The 14,630-nt window shown below is 41.4% G+C and overlaps 2 protein-coding genes across 3 annotated transcripts in view; one reads left to right on the plus strand and one right to left on the minus strand.

Moving 5' to 3' along the window:
• Positions 1-1,392: 1,392 nt before the first annotated feature.
• LOC122662089 (F-box/kelch-repeat protein At5g42350-like) lies at positions 1,393-4,369 on the minus strand. The gene is made up of 2 exons (XM_043857649.1): positions 4,158-4,369; positions 1,393-3,496 (listed from the first exon to the last, which is right to left on the minus strand). The coding sequence occupies exon 2, from the start codon at positions 3,440-3,442 to the stop codon at positions 1,610-1,612; it is 1,833 nt and encodes a 610-aa protein (XP_043713584.1). The 5' UTR covers positions 3,443-3,496; positions 4,158-4,369; the 3' UTR covers positions 1,393-1,609.
• Positions 4,370-12,149: 7,780 nt separating this feature from the next.
• Positions 12,150-14,630, plus strand: part of LOC122661593 (protein NUCLEOLAR COMPLEX ASSOCIATED 4) — a 31,038-nt gene continuing 28,557 nt past the window's right edge. For both annotated transcript variants that reach the window (XM_043857041.1, XM_043857042.1), the window contains exons 1-3: positions 12,150-12,592; positions 12,749-12,841; positions 13,039-13,112. In XM_043857041.1, coding sequence (XP_043712976.1) covers positions 12,224-12,592; positions 12,749-12,841; positions 13,039-13,112 — 536 coding nt within the window. In that variant the 5' untranslated portion in view covers positions 12,150-12,223. The remainder of the gene's footprint in view (positions 12,593-12,748; positions 12,842-13,038; positions 13,113-14,630) is intronic.

Here is a 14,630-nt window from a genome sequence, read left to right on the forward strand (position 1 = left end):
AGAAGCAGCTTTCTATTTCCAAAACACCTTCAGTTCCATTTGTTTGGGTGTAAAATGTTGTATAGGTAAAACTAAAACAGAATTGAAACTTTTCTAATCATTGATTACAATGAATTTGTAATGAACTCAAAAACTCACCATAAGTATTGAATAATTATACTTCACTTAAAAATAGAAAATTGCAGTAAGAGTATCTCAAGAGAAATTTTACTGCACGCCGAATTAGTGTCCAAAATTATAGATGTATGGTGCAGAATGTTGAATAGTTAAGAAGCAGTATGTTGATAAACTCAATGTAGCGGAGATGAGGATGTTGAGATGGATGTATGGTAAACTAGGAACGATAATGTTAGGAATAATCATATTAGAGCTGGTTTGGGAGTAATTTTGATATATGATAAGATACGAGAAATTCATTTGAAGTGGCATGGCCATGTTCAACGGAGGCCTATGGATGCTTCATTTTGGAAGAGTAAATTTGATTCAAATTGAACGAAGTAAAAGAACGAGGGGCAAACCTAAAATGATTATAGGAGAAGTGGTGAGGAAAGACATGCATAGGCCTTGTATCAAGTATGACCTCGATTGGAAGGCAAAGATCCATGTAGCCGACCCCATTTGTTGTGATAAGGCTGAGTTGTTATTTGGTTGCTTCTTGTATCCCAGATCAGCTTCAACCAAAGATTTTTTTTTTCTAAATTTAGCTCACTTCATATTCCATATAACATTTCAATTTGTGATATTTACATTGAAACCTTAAGGCATGCCATTCATTTACGCTAGCAAGACTACCAAAAGTTTACTCTAAACCCAATTACATAATTCAAAGTTGGCTCCTTGTCCAACCCTCAATTGAAACCTCCCTCCATTGCAGTTCAACTGCAACCAAATGTGCTGTTGAATTTTGGTTCTCAACATCTATTCAATAAGAGCATTAGATGGTCAGAAACATGGAAAATAAAAAGCCATGAGATACATTTCATTTTAGTTGCTCATCATGGGTAATATACCCTTATATAGTCGAGTGAAGGACAAATTAGAATGGAGAGAAATGGGCTTAAAGCTGTATGTGACAAGTATCATCTCGCTCCTGTGCACCGACCTGTTTTACAAACGAAGAAAATTAACAAAAAGGAACTGAAAACACATACAGCCAACACCACATATTATATGCACATACACCATGAAGAATTGTAGAGCAAACTTTGGGCGTTTGATGTGCTCTGATACAAGAAGCAGGGTTTGGTTCTTGCTGATATAAATTTTTGGTGAGCGGCTATATTTGATCCACAAATACACAAACCTCATGCCCCCAAAACTTTGATCATAAAATCCAGGGTCGAAATTCACAATAACAGAATCACAACCAGAAGAAAGTTCAGAAGTAATGACAGTGATTGAAATACCGAATCAATTTTAATCAACATTGTTTAATTTACATTAAATGCCAAGGAGGGTGTTGAAAATCTGAATCAATCACCACAAGCACAAAGTTGCCAAGATACAAAGGTCTACATAGAAACCTGAAACAATAGATATGAGGAATGTCACAATTGCGGACAGATACAGGAACTCTCTTCTGCATGACTTGCATTGTTCACCAAGAGCTTCAGAGATGCAGTACAGCTATCGACTTTGTTAAGCACGATGAAGCATCCAGTTCATGTGCCACATGCTTCCTTGAGATACGAGTCCACCTCAATTCTGAACCAGACACATCACAAACAGTCAGGAAGTCCAACACTTGCCCAAATATCTTGAACATTTCAATCCCAAATATCCAATTCTCGTCGGACACAAATGCAGCATTCCAGTCCATGGGGGCATCTGGATGTCTACAGACCTCCCTCCAGGTAAGCAATGAGAGATTTAACTCCCACAGCTTCCTTACAGCTTTATCTTGACAACCCATCTGACAATCCTGCTCACACCAGGAGACGGAGAGCATGAAGAGGCGACCGTTACAAGAAATGAGTTTTGGGAAGTAATCATGAAGACGAGGAGGGGACTGAGTGGTCCTGATTCCCACCCAAATACTTCTTTCTAAGTCATAGGCAGCCAGTTTGTCAGTCTCAGAATAAACATAGAACATCCCATTACAAACAACCCCAGAACAAACTATTCCAAAATCTCCAGGCAACCTAGGTATGTCCATCCATTTATCTGATACTGGATCATAGATTTCCCCAGAATCCAGAGGCTCGTCCCAGGATCCCAGCCCACCTACAGCAATCAAAATAAACCTCCTATCCTCATCCAGGTTCGACCAACTGCTTTCTTGCTTGACAGACCTGCATGGCTTTCTCTTGGGTTCTGACGAAGCTTCATCTTCACTGGAAGAACCCCTGAGATGACGTCTTAGTGAAAGCCTGTGAGGATCCTCATACACATTAGATACACCACCCACCCTTGACCTGGAAAAGTGCGGGTCTGCCCAGTTTGATTGACTTCGAAAGACAGAGCAATAAGAACCAACGCTGAAAACACCTAAAATGGGAGCTGACCTCTCATGTTTCATTGGAGACACTTTACGAAATGATCTAGTTATAGGGCTGAATACTATTACCCCTCTATGAGTCTTGAATGAAGTCTTGTCAACCTTCCCAAAGTTAGTCAAGCTAGAACAACCACCAACAACAAAAACATCATCTCCAATGCTGGCAACAGAGAAAAGAAACCTTCCCTTCAGAATATGAGCATCAATCCTATGCCATTGATCAAGGGATGCATCCAATGCATGTATATGGCCTGAACAATAACTATCCTTCACAACACCAAAAAGGAACACCCATGGGCTACGATACAAACCTTCACACCTCAACTGCAAAAATCGGCGAGTTGAAGTCAGGGATCTCCATTTCTTGCACACAAGGCGAGCAGTCATGAGGCTGCTGAGCGGAAGCCTCACCAAGCACATTTCAAGAAGTTCATCTGGAAGCAGAACATTGATTCCACCATCTGATGGTGGCTCTTCAAGTCCTCTCTCTTTTGCACCAATCCTCTTCCAAAACCTCTCAGTCACCCCATATGAGAAGCAATCAATTCTAGTGTCCTCAGTGCCACCGATTGATTGGTGTCCTTTGCCTTCTTCGTCCGCACTAGACTTTCTTCTACAGATACCATCCGCAAAGTCCTCGCATGTGTCAGCACCCACCTTGCAACCACCACCCCTTCCATACAAGCCAAGGCATCTTGAAGAAATTCTCCTCTGATTTCCTTCTTCCTCAACATTTCCTCTGTGATTCTTTTTCCGCAATTTCTCGCTAACACTTCTTACAAGGCGTTTTGACACAGTAAGAGCCTCAAAATCCTCTCGAATAGATGCTTCCCCAACCACTCTATCAACAATGATTCTGTCATCAGTTCCTCCACCAGAATCATTACAGAGGAGTGCAGCTTTACCATGACTACATGATCTCTTGCAATGATCAGTGCTCATCATCTCCAAAGCTCCTGAAACCCAAGCCCAAATCCTTATGTCCTGAAACACATTCCCCTGTTCAATGATAACAAAATCGAGCACAGGGTCAGGCACAGAAGGGCATTGAGATAACAGTGGTAAACATATGAAACTTTAGCAAATTATGAACTTTTCAAATGCAGTGAAACCCATCCAGATTCTGACAGTTCAGTCGAAAAGAAAGACAGACCGAGAGAGAGACTCCAGTTCGCCAGTCCAATACCGCTAAAGCATCAACAAGAGACTGATGTCTAGAAAGTCTAGAAAACATACAGCAACCCAACGTGGTCAACACTTACCAAACCCAGATCGCAAAAGTATGTTATTCGAGGATCTGCGCCAGATTACCAGATTGAAGAGCGTCTACTCGCAGACCACTGACACCGTATCAAATAAAATACAGCAAAAAAAAAGCATTTCTACTATGATTCAACAGTTCCAAGCAAAAATCCACACAGAAGCAAAACTCAAACCAGATTCCAGGAATATATAATCTCGAATCTTCAAGTCAAGTGTTCTGTGTACAATCAAAATAAAGTATATCAAGAATCTTAAAAGTAAAATTCAAGCATGAAAACTTGCCTTATATATAGAGAACGAAGTCAGCTAACAAGCTCGAATCATCCGATCTACAGTCTGGACAATCTCTCAACCAAATTAAAGTGACCTTTAGATTGAGAAGGGGAGGAAGTAATACTTCAATGCAGACACTTGAACATCGTCAATATAGAATCAAAATTCTTCAACGGCTCTGTTCTAAACCTATAGACATCGAAGGAGAAGAAAAGGTAGGGTTTTGCAGGAAATCGGTAGTGCGCATATATCTAGATCGCTTCGTACTACTTTTTGTTCATGGTGTCCTTAACTCGAATTGGTAAAGCAGAACTCCATAAACAATCATTATAGGAGCGTCTTTTCTCTCTCTCTCTCTCTCTAAAGGCAGACCCCATGTGAGAATGTGAGTTTTCTCACTGTGAAAGCCTGATCAATCTCCGTCGTTTTGGAAGCTTTGGTAGGTTTTAGATAAAAGATTCTGATCTGAAGCTTATCAACATAAAAACATAGGTTTATAAGTAGTTTGTATCGTATCACTTCCCAATAGTGACGTTAGTCAAAGTTAGGAAGCACGTAGAATCCAGACTACTCTACAGGGTTACCCGACTTTATTCGTTTTTTACGATAATACATACTTTGGCACATGGATCCTGTGTGGTGAGTGATACCTTTAGACTTTAGCCCTCACTCCTCAACCATTGGCTAAAAGCACGTGAAAAAAAAAAAAAATGGACGGTCTGGATTATAAAGGGATAAAAAGGTACATGGCCTACATGGAGAATTTCAGGTTTACTTCCAACGAGTAGATGTACTTCCGCATGAGAGAAAGTTCTCAGCCTAGGAATGTGGTCGTGCCAATACTCCCACATGAGTCTATCTCTCTCCTCCCTATATGAAAAAACACCTTTGTCTCCTTGTTTTAAGGAAGAGAGAGATAGACACATGGGAGTGTTAGTGCCCGAACGAAAAACTACTTCTCATATATTATATGAGAAAAAGATCCTCAAAGTGTGTGCTTATGATATACCTAGGATTACAACAGGTCTGGTTGACCTGGGTTTTTTAAAATCTCAATCTAAACCTAAGTCCTTCTAGTTGGGCTTAGGTCCAACATGATCTTGACTCAAGTTTTGAAAAAATCCAACCCTGACCCATCCTTAGGGCCAAGTTGACCCTAAATAGCCCTAAGCATAGGGAGGGGAAGGGAGATGTAGGGGCTAGGCCATAATGGGGAGAAGAAGATATAAAGAAGATAGGGTTGGGTTGGGCGATGTTTATGCAAGGATTGAATATGAAGAGGAATTTAATAATAAAATTAGGACAATTTGTACAAACAATCAAGGTTGGGACAGTCTCGGTCAACCTAATGGTCGGTCATGGTTGGGTTACCATCAGGCTACTGGTTTTTTTTTTGGATAATAACCATTAGGCTACCATCTTGTATTGGGACTGACTGAATAATAATCAATCGGTACATGAGCCCGACACGTTTAGTAACTAATATATCTAGTTTCGAGCATTAAATGATCGATTATGACCAGGCTTACCGGTGCAGTCCAACTTTTTTTTGGGGGGGGGTTAAAAGCGGTCCAACTATTGACGTCCCTAGCTTCCACGGCCAAATAGATAATTTTAATTTCCATTTTTGTTTTTGGTTTCACGATGGTGGCAATGAATCAAACTCTTCTATACATAAACTTCAAAGATGCTTTGAGGATCATTTGACCGCTAATCATAGTAAAGTGGAGGAGAGGGAGAAAATCCAGTCTTAAAAACCAGTGACAAATATGGCAAAGGGCAACAAAAGAAAAAATAAAAAATGGTTACAACAATCACTTGTAATCATCTAATAGGGGTATCAAAAAAACCCAGTTAGCCTGAGCCCGCCCAAACCCGCCTTAAGCCCGGATAGGGCTGGATCGGGCTGGGTTTGATATTTGCATTGCTCTAGCAGGGCAGGGCTGTGCTTGGGTTGGGGCCTTGACCCTAGCAGGGCCAACCCAACCCTGTATTATATAATATATATTTACACAAGAAATAGAAGATGTGCTTTGGTGCAATGGCCAATTGATCACAGATTGAAGTCTTGAAACTGCTTCTATGCAAAAAGAAAAATTCAATTATTTTTTCTCAATGGACCATATTCAGGGTCAATTAGGGTCGGGTCGAGCTTGAGAAAACCCTGCCAAGGTCGAGCTGGGTTTAGGGTATGCTTGGCCTGCCAAGGTTGGGCTGGGCTTGGGTTTAGGTTAAGTCTCCTAAGGTTGGGCTAGGGTTGAGGGCAAACCCGACCCATTGACACCCCTATCATCTAGGTTACAAACAATTTTTTTCCCTTTAATTTAATAACCAAGTGCCACAATAGGTCGGATTGGGCCGAGCTTTCTAAAACCTAGCCCAACCTTGAGGGCCCCTTAGGGTTGGGCTGGGCTAAACTTGATTGGCCTTGACCATGGGGAGGGGGAAGGGAGATGCATGGGTTCTACCCCCCCCCCTCAAAAAAAAAAAAAAGAGATGTAGGGGCTTGGTCAAGCAGGGAAGAAGAAGACTAGGTAAGGTTGGGTCGAGCTGAGCTCAGCCCAAGGCCTTAACCTTGCCCCGGCCTGGCCCTGACTTAGGGCTAGAAATTCCTAGCCCTGACCTGCCCTCAAGGCCAGGTATCTCAACCCAGGTCATGTTCGGGCTCGCTCGGGTCATTAGGGCCAACCTTGCACCTTTAATTTGATTTCATTTTCCATCAGAGTCTCAAAACATGGAATCGATTGCACCAAAATCTGGATTGGATCAGATCGAAATTGGTTCCAAGCACCCTAAAATCGGTCATCAGATATGAAAACTCAACAAATCTAAGATTTCTTGGCATGAATTGACCTTGCTGAATTGACACGAATCAGGATTGATCATGGGCGATTCACTTCACTGATCCGATTTTCTTGATTCAAATTTCAGAGGGAGCATTGAGAGTCTTGTGATGAACCAATGTTGAGGTAGGGATGTAAATGGATAACTAAAATCCGAATCTGTATCCGTTTAGGGACATCCGTATTCGTTTAGAGATATCCGAAAAATAATCCGAATACTTCGATTAAAATTCATCCAAAAAAAAAATATAAATACTTAATAATAAAAAATTAAGTAAATAATAAGTTTGAGGGTTTTTGAAGATTCAATAGGTTCTAGAATATGATGAAAAGAGAATCATGACCTAAGAGATATAGATTGAGAGTGAATTGTATCCGCTAGGGGGAGGAAGTGTTGGACAAGTGTGTGTCCATCAAACCCGGTTCGGTTCGGTTCAACCCGGTTCACCTTTGTATTGAACATTTATACATTTTAGTTTGATATTGTCACATGCGATATAAACTTTTTGAGCATTATGTGTCCCTAAGTTTTACTTAAAATGGTAGTCACGACTAGGGTTTGGGCTGGGCACCCTTATCATATGGTCGTCACATTGGGTATGCCTAGACATGTGATGTCAGGGTTCGAATGTGAGTGCTCACATGTTTGATGTGTGCATTGGCGAAGAATCTACTTTGTCCATTCCCTCATGTATTACTGCCAGATGTAAGAAGGGATAGACATGTGTCATCGACACCCTGTACCTGAGGGAACCCTATCACTACAAAGTGTGATCGCATTCTTTGGTTCATCAGTGACTGAGACTCAAGCGAGTCAAAGCCGGTGTTATGGGAATGCGTGAACACTTTGTGAGTGAAGGAGTTATCCAACACGGCCGCCACTATCCAATTGGGGAACACCAAGATAGAGACTGTCTGTGCATGGTCGGTTCAGAATCTGGATCCAGTACCGTTTTGGAAATGGTTTTGCAAAAATCTATTTTACATAAAATGATACATTATTTATAGTTATTTTAAATAAAATGTTTAATCGAGTTTTGCGGGACCCGATCAGATGCACAGACGCTCTTATATGGACATGTACTATGGATTGGGGTTTGACAGTACATGTGTACATGCCCTAGATTCCATAATGATGGTGTTGATTAGTGGGGGGTTGTATATGATAAATTGTTATCATATAGGGAGTTATTTGGAATTTGCTAATTTAATTGGCTTTTTATTTAATTAATGGATTTGGTGCTAATTATAATTATCCATTAATAATTAAATAAAGAATCTCATTAATACTTTCCCAATTAGATTCTGCTTCTTCACCTGTGTAGCACTTTGAGTTTAAACAGAACTGCCAGATTGAGAGAGATAGAGTCATACTCTCACTAGGGCTCTATTAAATCTATTTAGGATTTAATTAAACCCTATTATTATAAATAGGGGACCAACACGCAGGAGGGAGGGGAAGCTCTCCACATTTTTGGAGCAGACACTCTCTCTCCTACGTTTTTGATTTCTCTCTCTCCCTCTTGTGATCTCTCTTCTTCTTTTTGCTTCTCTCACCTGTGTTTGAGAGTTAGGCTTTGTGTGTCACGCCCTATTCCAGCCAAGGAATATAATATCATATAAAGGGTGACTAGGACGACGCGTGTCATCCTACTAAACCGCCCGGATCACCGACGCAGTTGTCCCAACGCATGATCATGATCAATATTAACACAATATAACATTAGATCGCGGAAAAAGGAATATTACATTCCAAGGATCGTAGTATTGCGAAAGCGTATAAATCGAATAGTTACAAGATGTTCAAAGGCTAGATGATAAATACGAGAATTAGTTACATTTCCAATGACCATCTAATAACTATCAAAAATGGTATTACGATAAGTATTTCACCATAGGCCTTAGCCTCAAAAGTAATCAAAAAGGGATCAAGTCCCGAATATCCTCACGGCCCGTAGGGCACAATCATCGCAAGGACACCCGTCGCCATGTTCCTCAAACACGGCCTCCGGTTCCTCCTCACCGATCTCATCGTATCCCGAGGGCTGAACTCCAAGTCCCGCGAGATATCCGTCACCCGCATCATAATCTAAAAGTGTGCGCACGAGCGGGTTAGCTCCACCGAGCGTGAGGGGATGGGGATGCACAAACACGCAATTCACATAGTCCAATGATGCATTCACATGTTAAGTCCATTTTTCCACCTAACAAACAACTAAGTCAATGGCATATGCTCTTGTGACAACTGGAGACATCGTGGGTCACTTAACTTATCGCCACAATGAAGCCTCAATTGTCACGTGGGACCTACGCCGATCGAAGCCTCCAAGACCACTCGTGGCGCACCCGATAACCAATACTACCATGATCGGCCTCTCCCACCTCCACGTAGTCCGTTGTCGATTACCCAACACCTAAACCCCGTTGGTAAGGGTCGTAGCATAAGGGTGTGAAATCCTAGCCACAATATACTACATGCAAGTCCTATCGTCCCGAGAGGTAATCCGGCGCATCAACTTTTCATCCGGTTTAGTACCGGTTACAAGACACTGACGCGCATCAGATTCAACATGACATTCAACAAAATTTTTTCATAAATGTATATAGTGTTCGGGAGTTCCGCACGTACCCACACAAGAGACCCATCAAGGTACCACCTTACCAATCAACATTATAACAATTGTATATAAGAGTATGCAATATGCGCAAACATGCTTATTAATTATAATGATTACATAATATATAATGCAATAATAATAACAAGCCCAAACGACCAAACCCACTCACAACGTATCGCCAAGCACCAAGATTATCGGTTGTCGCCCGATCAAGCAATAAGCCACAAAAATGAATATATTAACCTATACAAAGAGTGAAATAAGGTTAAACGAGCGAAGGAAAGGATCCCCAAAAGGTCTCCCATAAACACTTAAGTATAAGGTTTGAAACAAAGTGGTTGCAGGAGTGGTTTCATGCCAAAATTCTGCAACCACATGTAAATCCTAGGAAACCAGGGGTTTGGGACGGTTTTAGTCAAGGTCGGATGCGAGATGTGGTTTGTAAAACTGAACCGAGTGTAAATCCGACCTTCACAGGGGCTCAGGACAATCTTAGTCAAGGTCGGATGCGGATGTGGTTTCGAAAAGCCGAACCAGTGTAAATCCGACCTTCACAGGCTCAGGACAATTTTGGTCAAGGTCGGATGCGGATGTGGTTTGGTAAAATCAAACCGAGTGTAAATCCGACCTTCACAGGGCCTTCACGGGAAGGTAATTTCAGTGGTGGTTTCTTGCGGTCCGAACCCACATGTAAACCCTCACACCTTGGTCCAAAATCCGAAGGATTCCCCTCCAAGGACCCCATTTCAAATGGTTTTAAAGCACAAGGACTTCTAGGAAACTCCATCCTAAGCTCATTAGGGTCCAACCTTAAATCTCTCAAATGGCAATGAGAACCCTTACATTAGAGCTCATAATGGAGTGAAATAACTCCACCATAGCTTGGCTTTAATGCTCCATCGACTCCTAGGTTCCAAGAGAGATCTAGGTCAATCTCTCCCATTACCCAACCCCTTTTAAAATCCAAAATAGAAGAAGGAAGAAGGTTCAATAGCTTACCTACCCCCAAGATGAGAGAGCTCCACGATTTATAGCCCAAGAGATGGGGTCTCCACCTTCCTCCAAGCCTCTCTCTCCTTCCTCTTTCTCTTTCTCTCCTCTTTCTCTCCTCTTTCTCTCCTCCACGATTTAGGGTAGAAGAGAATGATGAAGGAGAAGTAATGTTCTCTCTCTCCCTCTTGGACTCATTTATAATAAATGGGTATTTGGGGTACCTCTAGTCAAATGGGTCATGAGGCCTAATGGGTCAACCCATTAGTCCTATGTGGGTAAGTGGATGGAATAACCCATCATTGGGTCAATAGGTTAAATGGGCTGCCCACAACCTCAATTAGGGAAAAGCCCGTTCTTAGATGGGCTCAAATGAGATGGGTATAAGTCCCCAATGTACTCCCTAAAGGTACGTGGGACCCGAACTTAAATTATTCTCTTCTCTCATGAAATAGCTCGAGCGGTTCAAGCCGGACCCGCACTTCGAGGTTACCAAGGGAAGAATAATTAATAAGACTTGAGGCTAGAACTTACCTTTCCCCGGTCATGGTTTATCACCCATGACCCGAATAGCTTCGCCATACGGCAATGCTAAGTTCATCACGACGAATTATCCAAGCGAGGTGACGGTCCGGATGCTCTCTCCTGAACTCCTCGCTTCCGGCCGGTACTTGGAGGGTAGTCGCGAAGTCGGCCACACGAACTTTCCCCAGGCGGTTGAGGAATCTTTCCTCCACGAGGCAAACCCCGTCTTGTGGTCAACGATTTTGTAGCTAGGTTTGACCATCATGGAGAAAGTCACCGATACATGGCAGCGGTATCTACACGTCACGAGAAGAAATAATATTTAATTATATCCCGGGGTACGGGTATAACATTGTGAAACCCTAGATCTGTGCTGAGGAGTTTGGGGGCATCTGGGATTGGCGTGTAGAACCTTGGTAGTACCATTGGAGGTTCAAATCTGTTTGCTTGGAGCGCTCACTGAGGAAGAACCACCGTCTATTGGAGGAGCAACACTTGAGGCTCACTAGGTTAACAATTCTTTATTAATTCCTTCAGGTTTATTGATTATTAATATTTATGGGATGCGAAAGAAACTCGAATCGATTTAATTTCATGCGCATTCGAGTATGGGATGGATCCCTCTTGCCATGTGATGGACAAGAGATGAATTTCTTCGTCCCTATTGTGATAATTAATCTTATGGGACGCAATAGGAAAGGAGAAACCATAATAGGGATGTACCAGGGTTCCCATGGGCGACCATGGGAAACCCTAAAATTTAATGGGACAACCCAGGGTGTGCAAAACTCTAATTTTTCTGTATATTGGTTTCCCTAGAGAACCATGGTTTGATCCTTAGACCGTTGTTTGACCAACAGGAAGGTCTGAGTTACACAAAGCAAAGATGCAAACGGACGGTCGAAAATCCAAATCCATTTAGAGGTATCCGTATTCGGCCAGGGAATATCTGGCTCTGATCACATCTGATTTGTATCTGATCCGAATCCGATCCATTTACATCCCTAATCTGAGGCGTAAGACTGGCGTCGGCCAGGTTTACTGTGACGTTGGCAAAAGTTTATTTCCCCCCTTTCTCTTTCACTCTAACCAAACAGGGTCTTATACTCTTATTGCCTCATTCAGTCGAGCATAAAACCCCCGTTTCTCTCATACTCGCTAGCCCTTCTGCAAATTCTCTTTCTCCTCCCTCCAGGATTTGTTGAACCTTGACCATGGCTTCTATTCTAGCAAAGATACAAAAGCAAAGAGAAAAGTACAGTCTCAAAGAGCTGAAAACCCTAGGCAATCAACTTCTCTCGTCAAGAGCTCACATCAACAACCTCCCTCTCCTCCTTTCCTTCGTTTCACTTTCATCCTCTCCTCGACATGCTCTAGAATCTATTATCTCGCTGCAATCCTTTTTCATTCCCGTTCTTCCTGAGCTCCCATCATCATCATCTCCGAAGTCTCTTTTGAATGTTGGCGAAGAAGAGAAGGACCCCGAATTGGTCTATAGAATATGGCTTCGGTCGAAGTTCGATGAGTTTGTTAAGTCACTAATCACTGTTGCTGTTTCTCAAGAGTCTGATGAAGCTCTCAGGGTATATCACTACATTACATCTAATTCCCATCCCCAAATTGATCGTGTGTTTTTTTTCCTCACTCACGTGGTGCTTTGTTAGTTTTGTATTTGGAGGAAATGCTGTCTTTAGTTGTTCGTTACTCTTATTGCTCAGAAAATTTACTTTTCTTCTTAGGAAGTTGCGTTGGATGCGGTAATGGAGTTTGTGAAATTGGGTAAAGGTGGGAGGTTTCAGTCTGCTATATACCACAGGCTTCTACATACTATTGTAAGTTGTGATTCTTTTGAAAATATAGTGACATTATCTTAACTATTCGTTTTAGATGTGGTTTTGTTTTGGAAATGTGACATTATGTTTTAGTTGAAAAATCCATTTGGAACAGGAATCATTCTGTTCATAACATGTTTTATAAGTGTGTGTTCCCCAGACCTATTATGTCATTTTTGATTATTCATCTTTTGCAGGTTCACTCAACATCATCAATGGATTTCTTATTAGACTTGATTGTGTCAAAGTTCGTCAAGTACATAGATGTTTGGTATGGCCTGTTCACGTTCCCTTCTTCTGCTGTAAAATGTTGCTAGCTTGGATAGGCCAATCACAGGCATTCAACTGTGTTCAATCCCTGGAAATTAGAAAACCTTTGGCTTTTCATTGTTGTTTCACGTTTAATACAATTTGTTCACCTTTTGTCTTGACGCCGGTAGCTTTTTATTCTGGTGTATTTCCTGGCACTGTGGAGAGTCCCAAAAGAATAATAGGTTGCTCTTTTGTGTTTTCAAATAGTTATTATTTCCTGTTGATTACTTGCAGTCTAGTCAGGGTTGAGATTATGCTGTTCTATTTGTGCTCTGTTACTATTTGAATATGTGAATCTCCTTTGTTGATGTGTTCCTTATCAAGGTAGAGGTAGTTTGACCTAAGGTCAAGTTTATAAATCATGTCTCAAGGATATAACATTTTTTGATGCACTAGGTGTAAGTTTTTTGCATCTGTTAAAATAGGCTACTTTACCCGATAGGGGTAATTTAGTCCTTTAGTTTTATCTGTTTTATCTCTTAGTTTTATTGTTTTATTTCTTTTTATGTATTTTTCCCCCTCAGCTGATCTCTATTTGGAATTCCTAGTGGGAATAGGAATTCCTAATAGGAATAGGCAAGGGTGGCATTCCTACTTCTATTTTGATTAGTTGTAATACTGATTATTATAAATAAAGGGCCTGGATGATCGATTTTGGTCATTCAAGCATTCAAACTCAAGGCTGTTTACATGATATCAGAGCCACCTCTGATCTAAAGAGCAGCCCCTCGATTTTTTTTGTTTTTTTCTTCTCTAAACTCTCTCAGATTCTGGTTTTCTTCTTCTCCACCACTCTCGGACTCTCTATCTCATTAAGGGCAGCAACTTTGAGGTGATCCAATGAAGATTTAGCTACTGCCCTCAATGACACCTCACTGAAGATCATATAAATTTGGGTGTGATCAGATTCTGTTGCAGGTTTACTCCACCCTTGGAGATCGAGCTGCTTCCTTTTCGAGCTGGATTTCTGTGTTATTTTTTGGAGATTGATCCCTGCCCTTATTGATCTACACCTTCCTTACTTTCAGATTGCAGTTTTGAATCTTTGAATCCAAACTACATCAGATTCAAACCTGCGATTGCCTTGCATTCAGCTATTCCTAAAATTTTCAAATTTAGGGTTTCTTATTTCATCATCAGAAATTTCTGATTTTTTGAGGGCTTATTCCCTACTACTTGCGGGGAATTCGATCCTAGTTTGAGCTATTTTTGGCGGCTAAATTTGTGGAAATTTAAAAACCCGTGTCTTCTACACTTACATGATGTCTGACATCACTTCAGCTGACTTTGATGGATCTTCTCGACCAGAGTATCTTCCTTTTGCTTCTCCCACCAAATTAGATGGGACAAATTATCTAATGTGGTCAAGATCCACTTACCTTACGATTGTTGGCCGTGGCTACACAGGACACCTTGCAGGCACTACTCCCATCTCTACTGAAGAAGGAGCTGCTCAGACTAAATGATTATCTACTGA

This window comes from Telopea speciosissima, chromosome 5, assembly GCF_018873765.1.
Source record: "Telopea speciosissima isolate NSW1024214 ecotype Mountain lineage chromosome 5, Tspe_v1, whole genome shotgun sequence".
Lineage (NCBI taxonomy): Eukaryota > Viridiplantae > Streptophyta > Magnoliopsida > Proteales > Proteaceae > Telopea > Telopea speciosissima.

Bases quoted from the DNA above. Each gene is read 5' to 3' on its own strand.
- LOC122662089 (XM_043857649.1), bottom strand. From the start codon at position 3,442: ATGATGAGCACTGATCATTGCAAGAGATCATGTAGTCATGGTAAAGCT.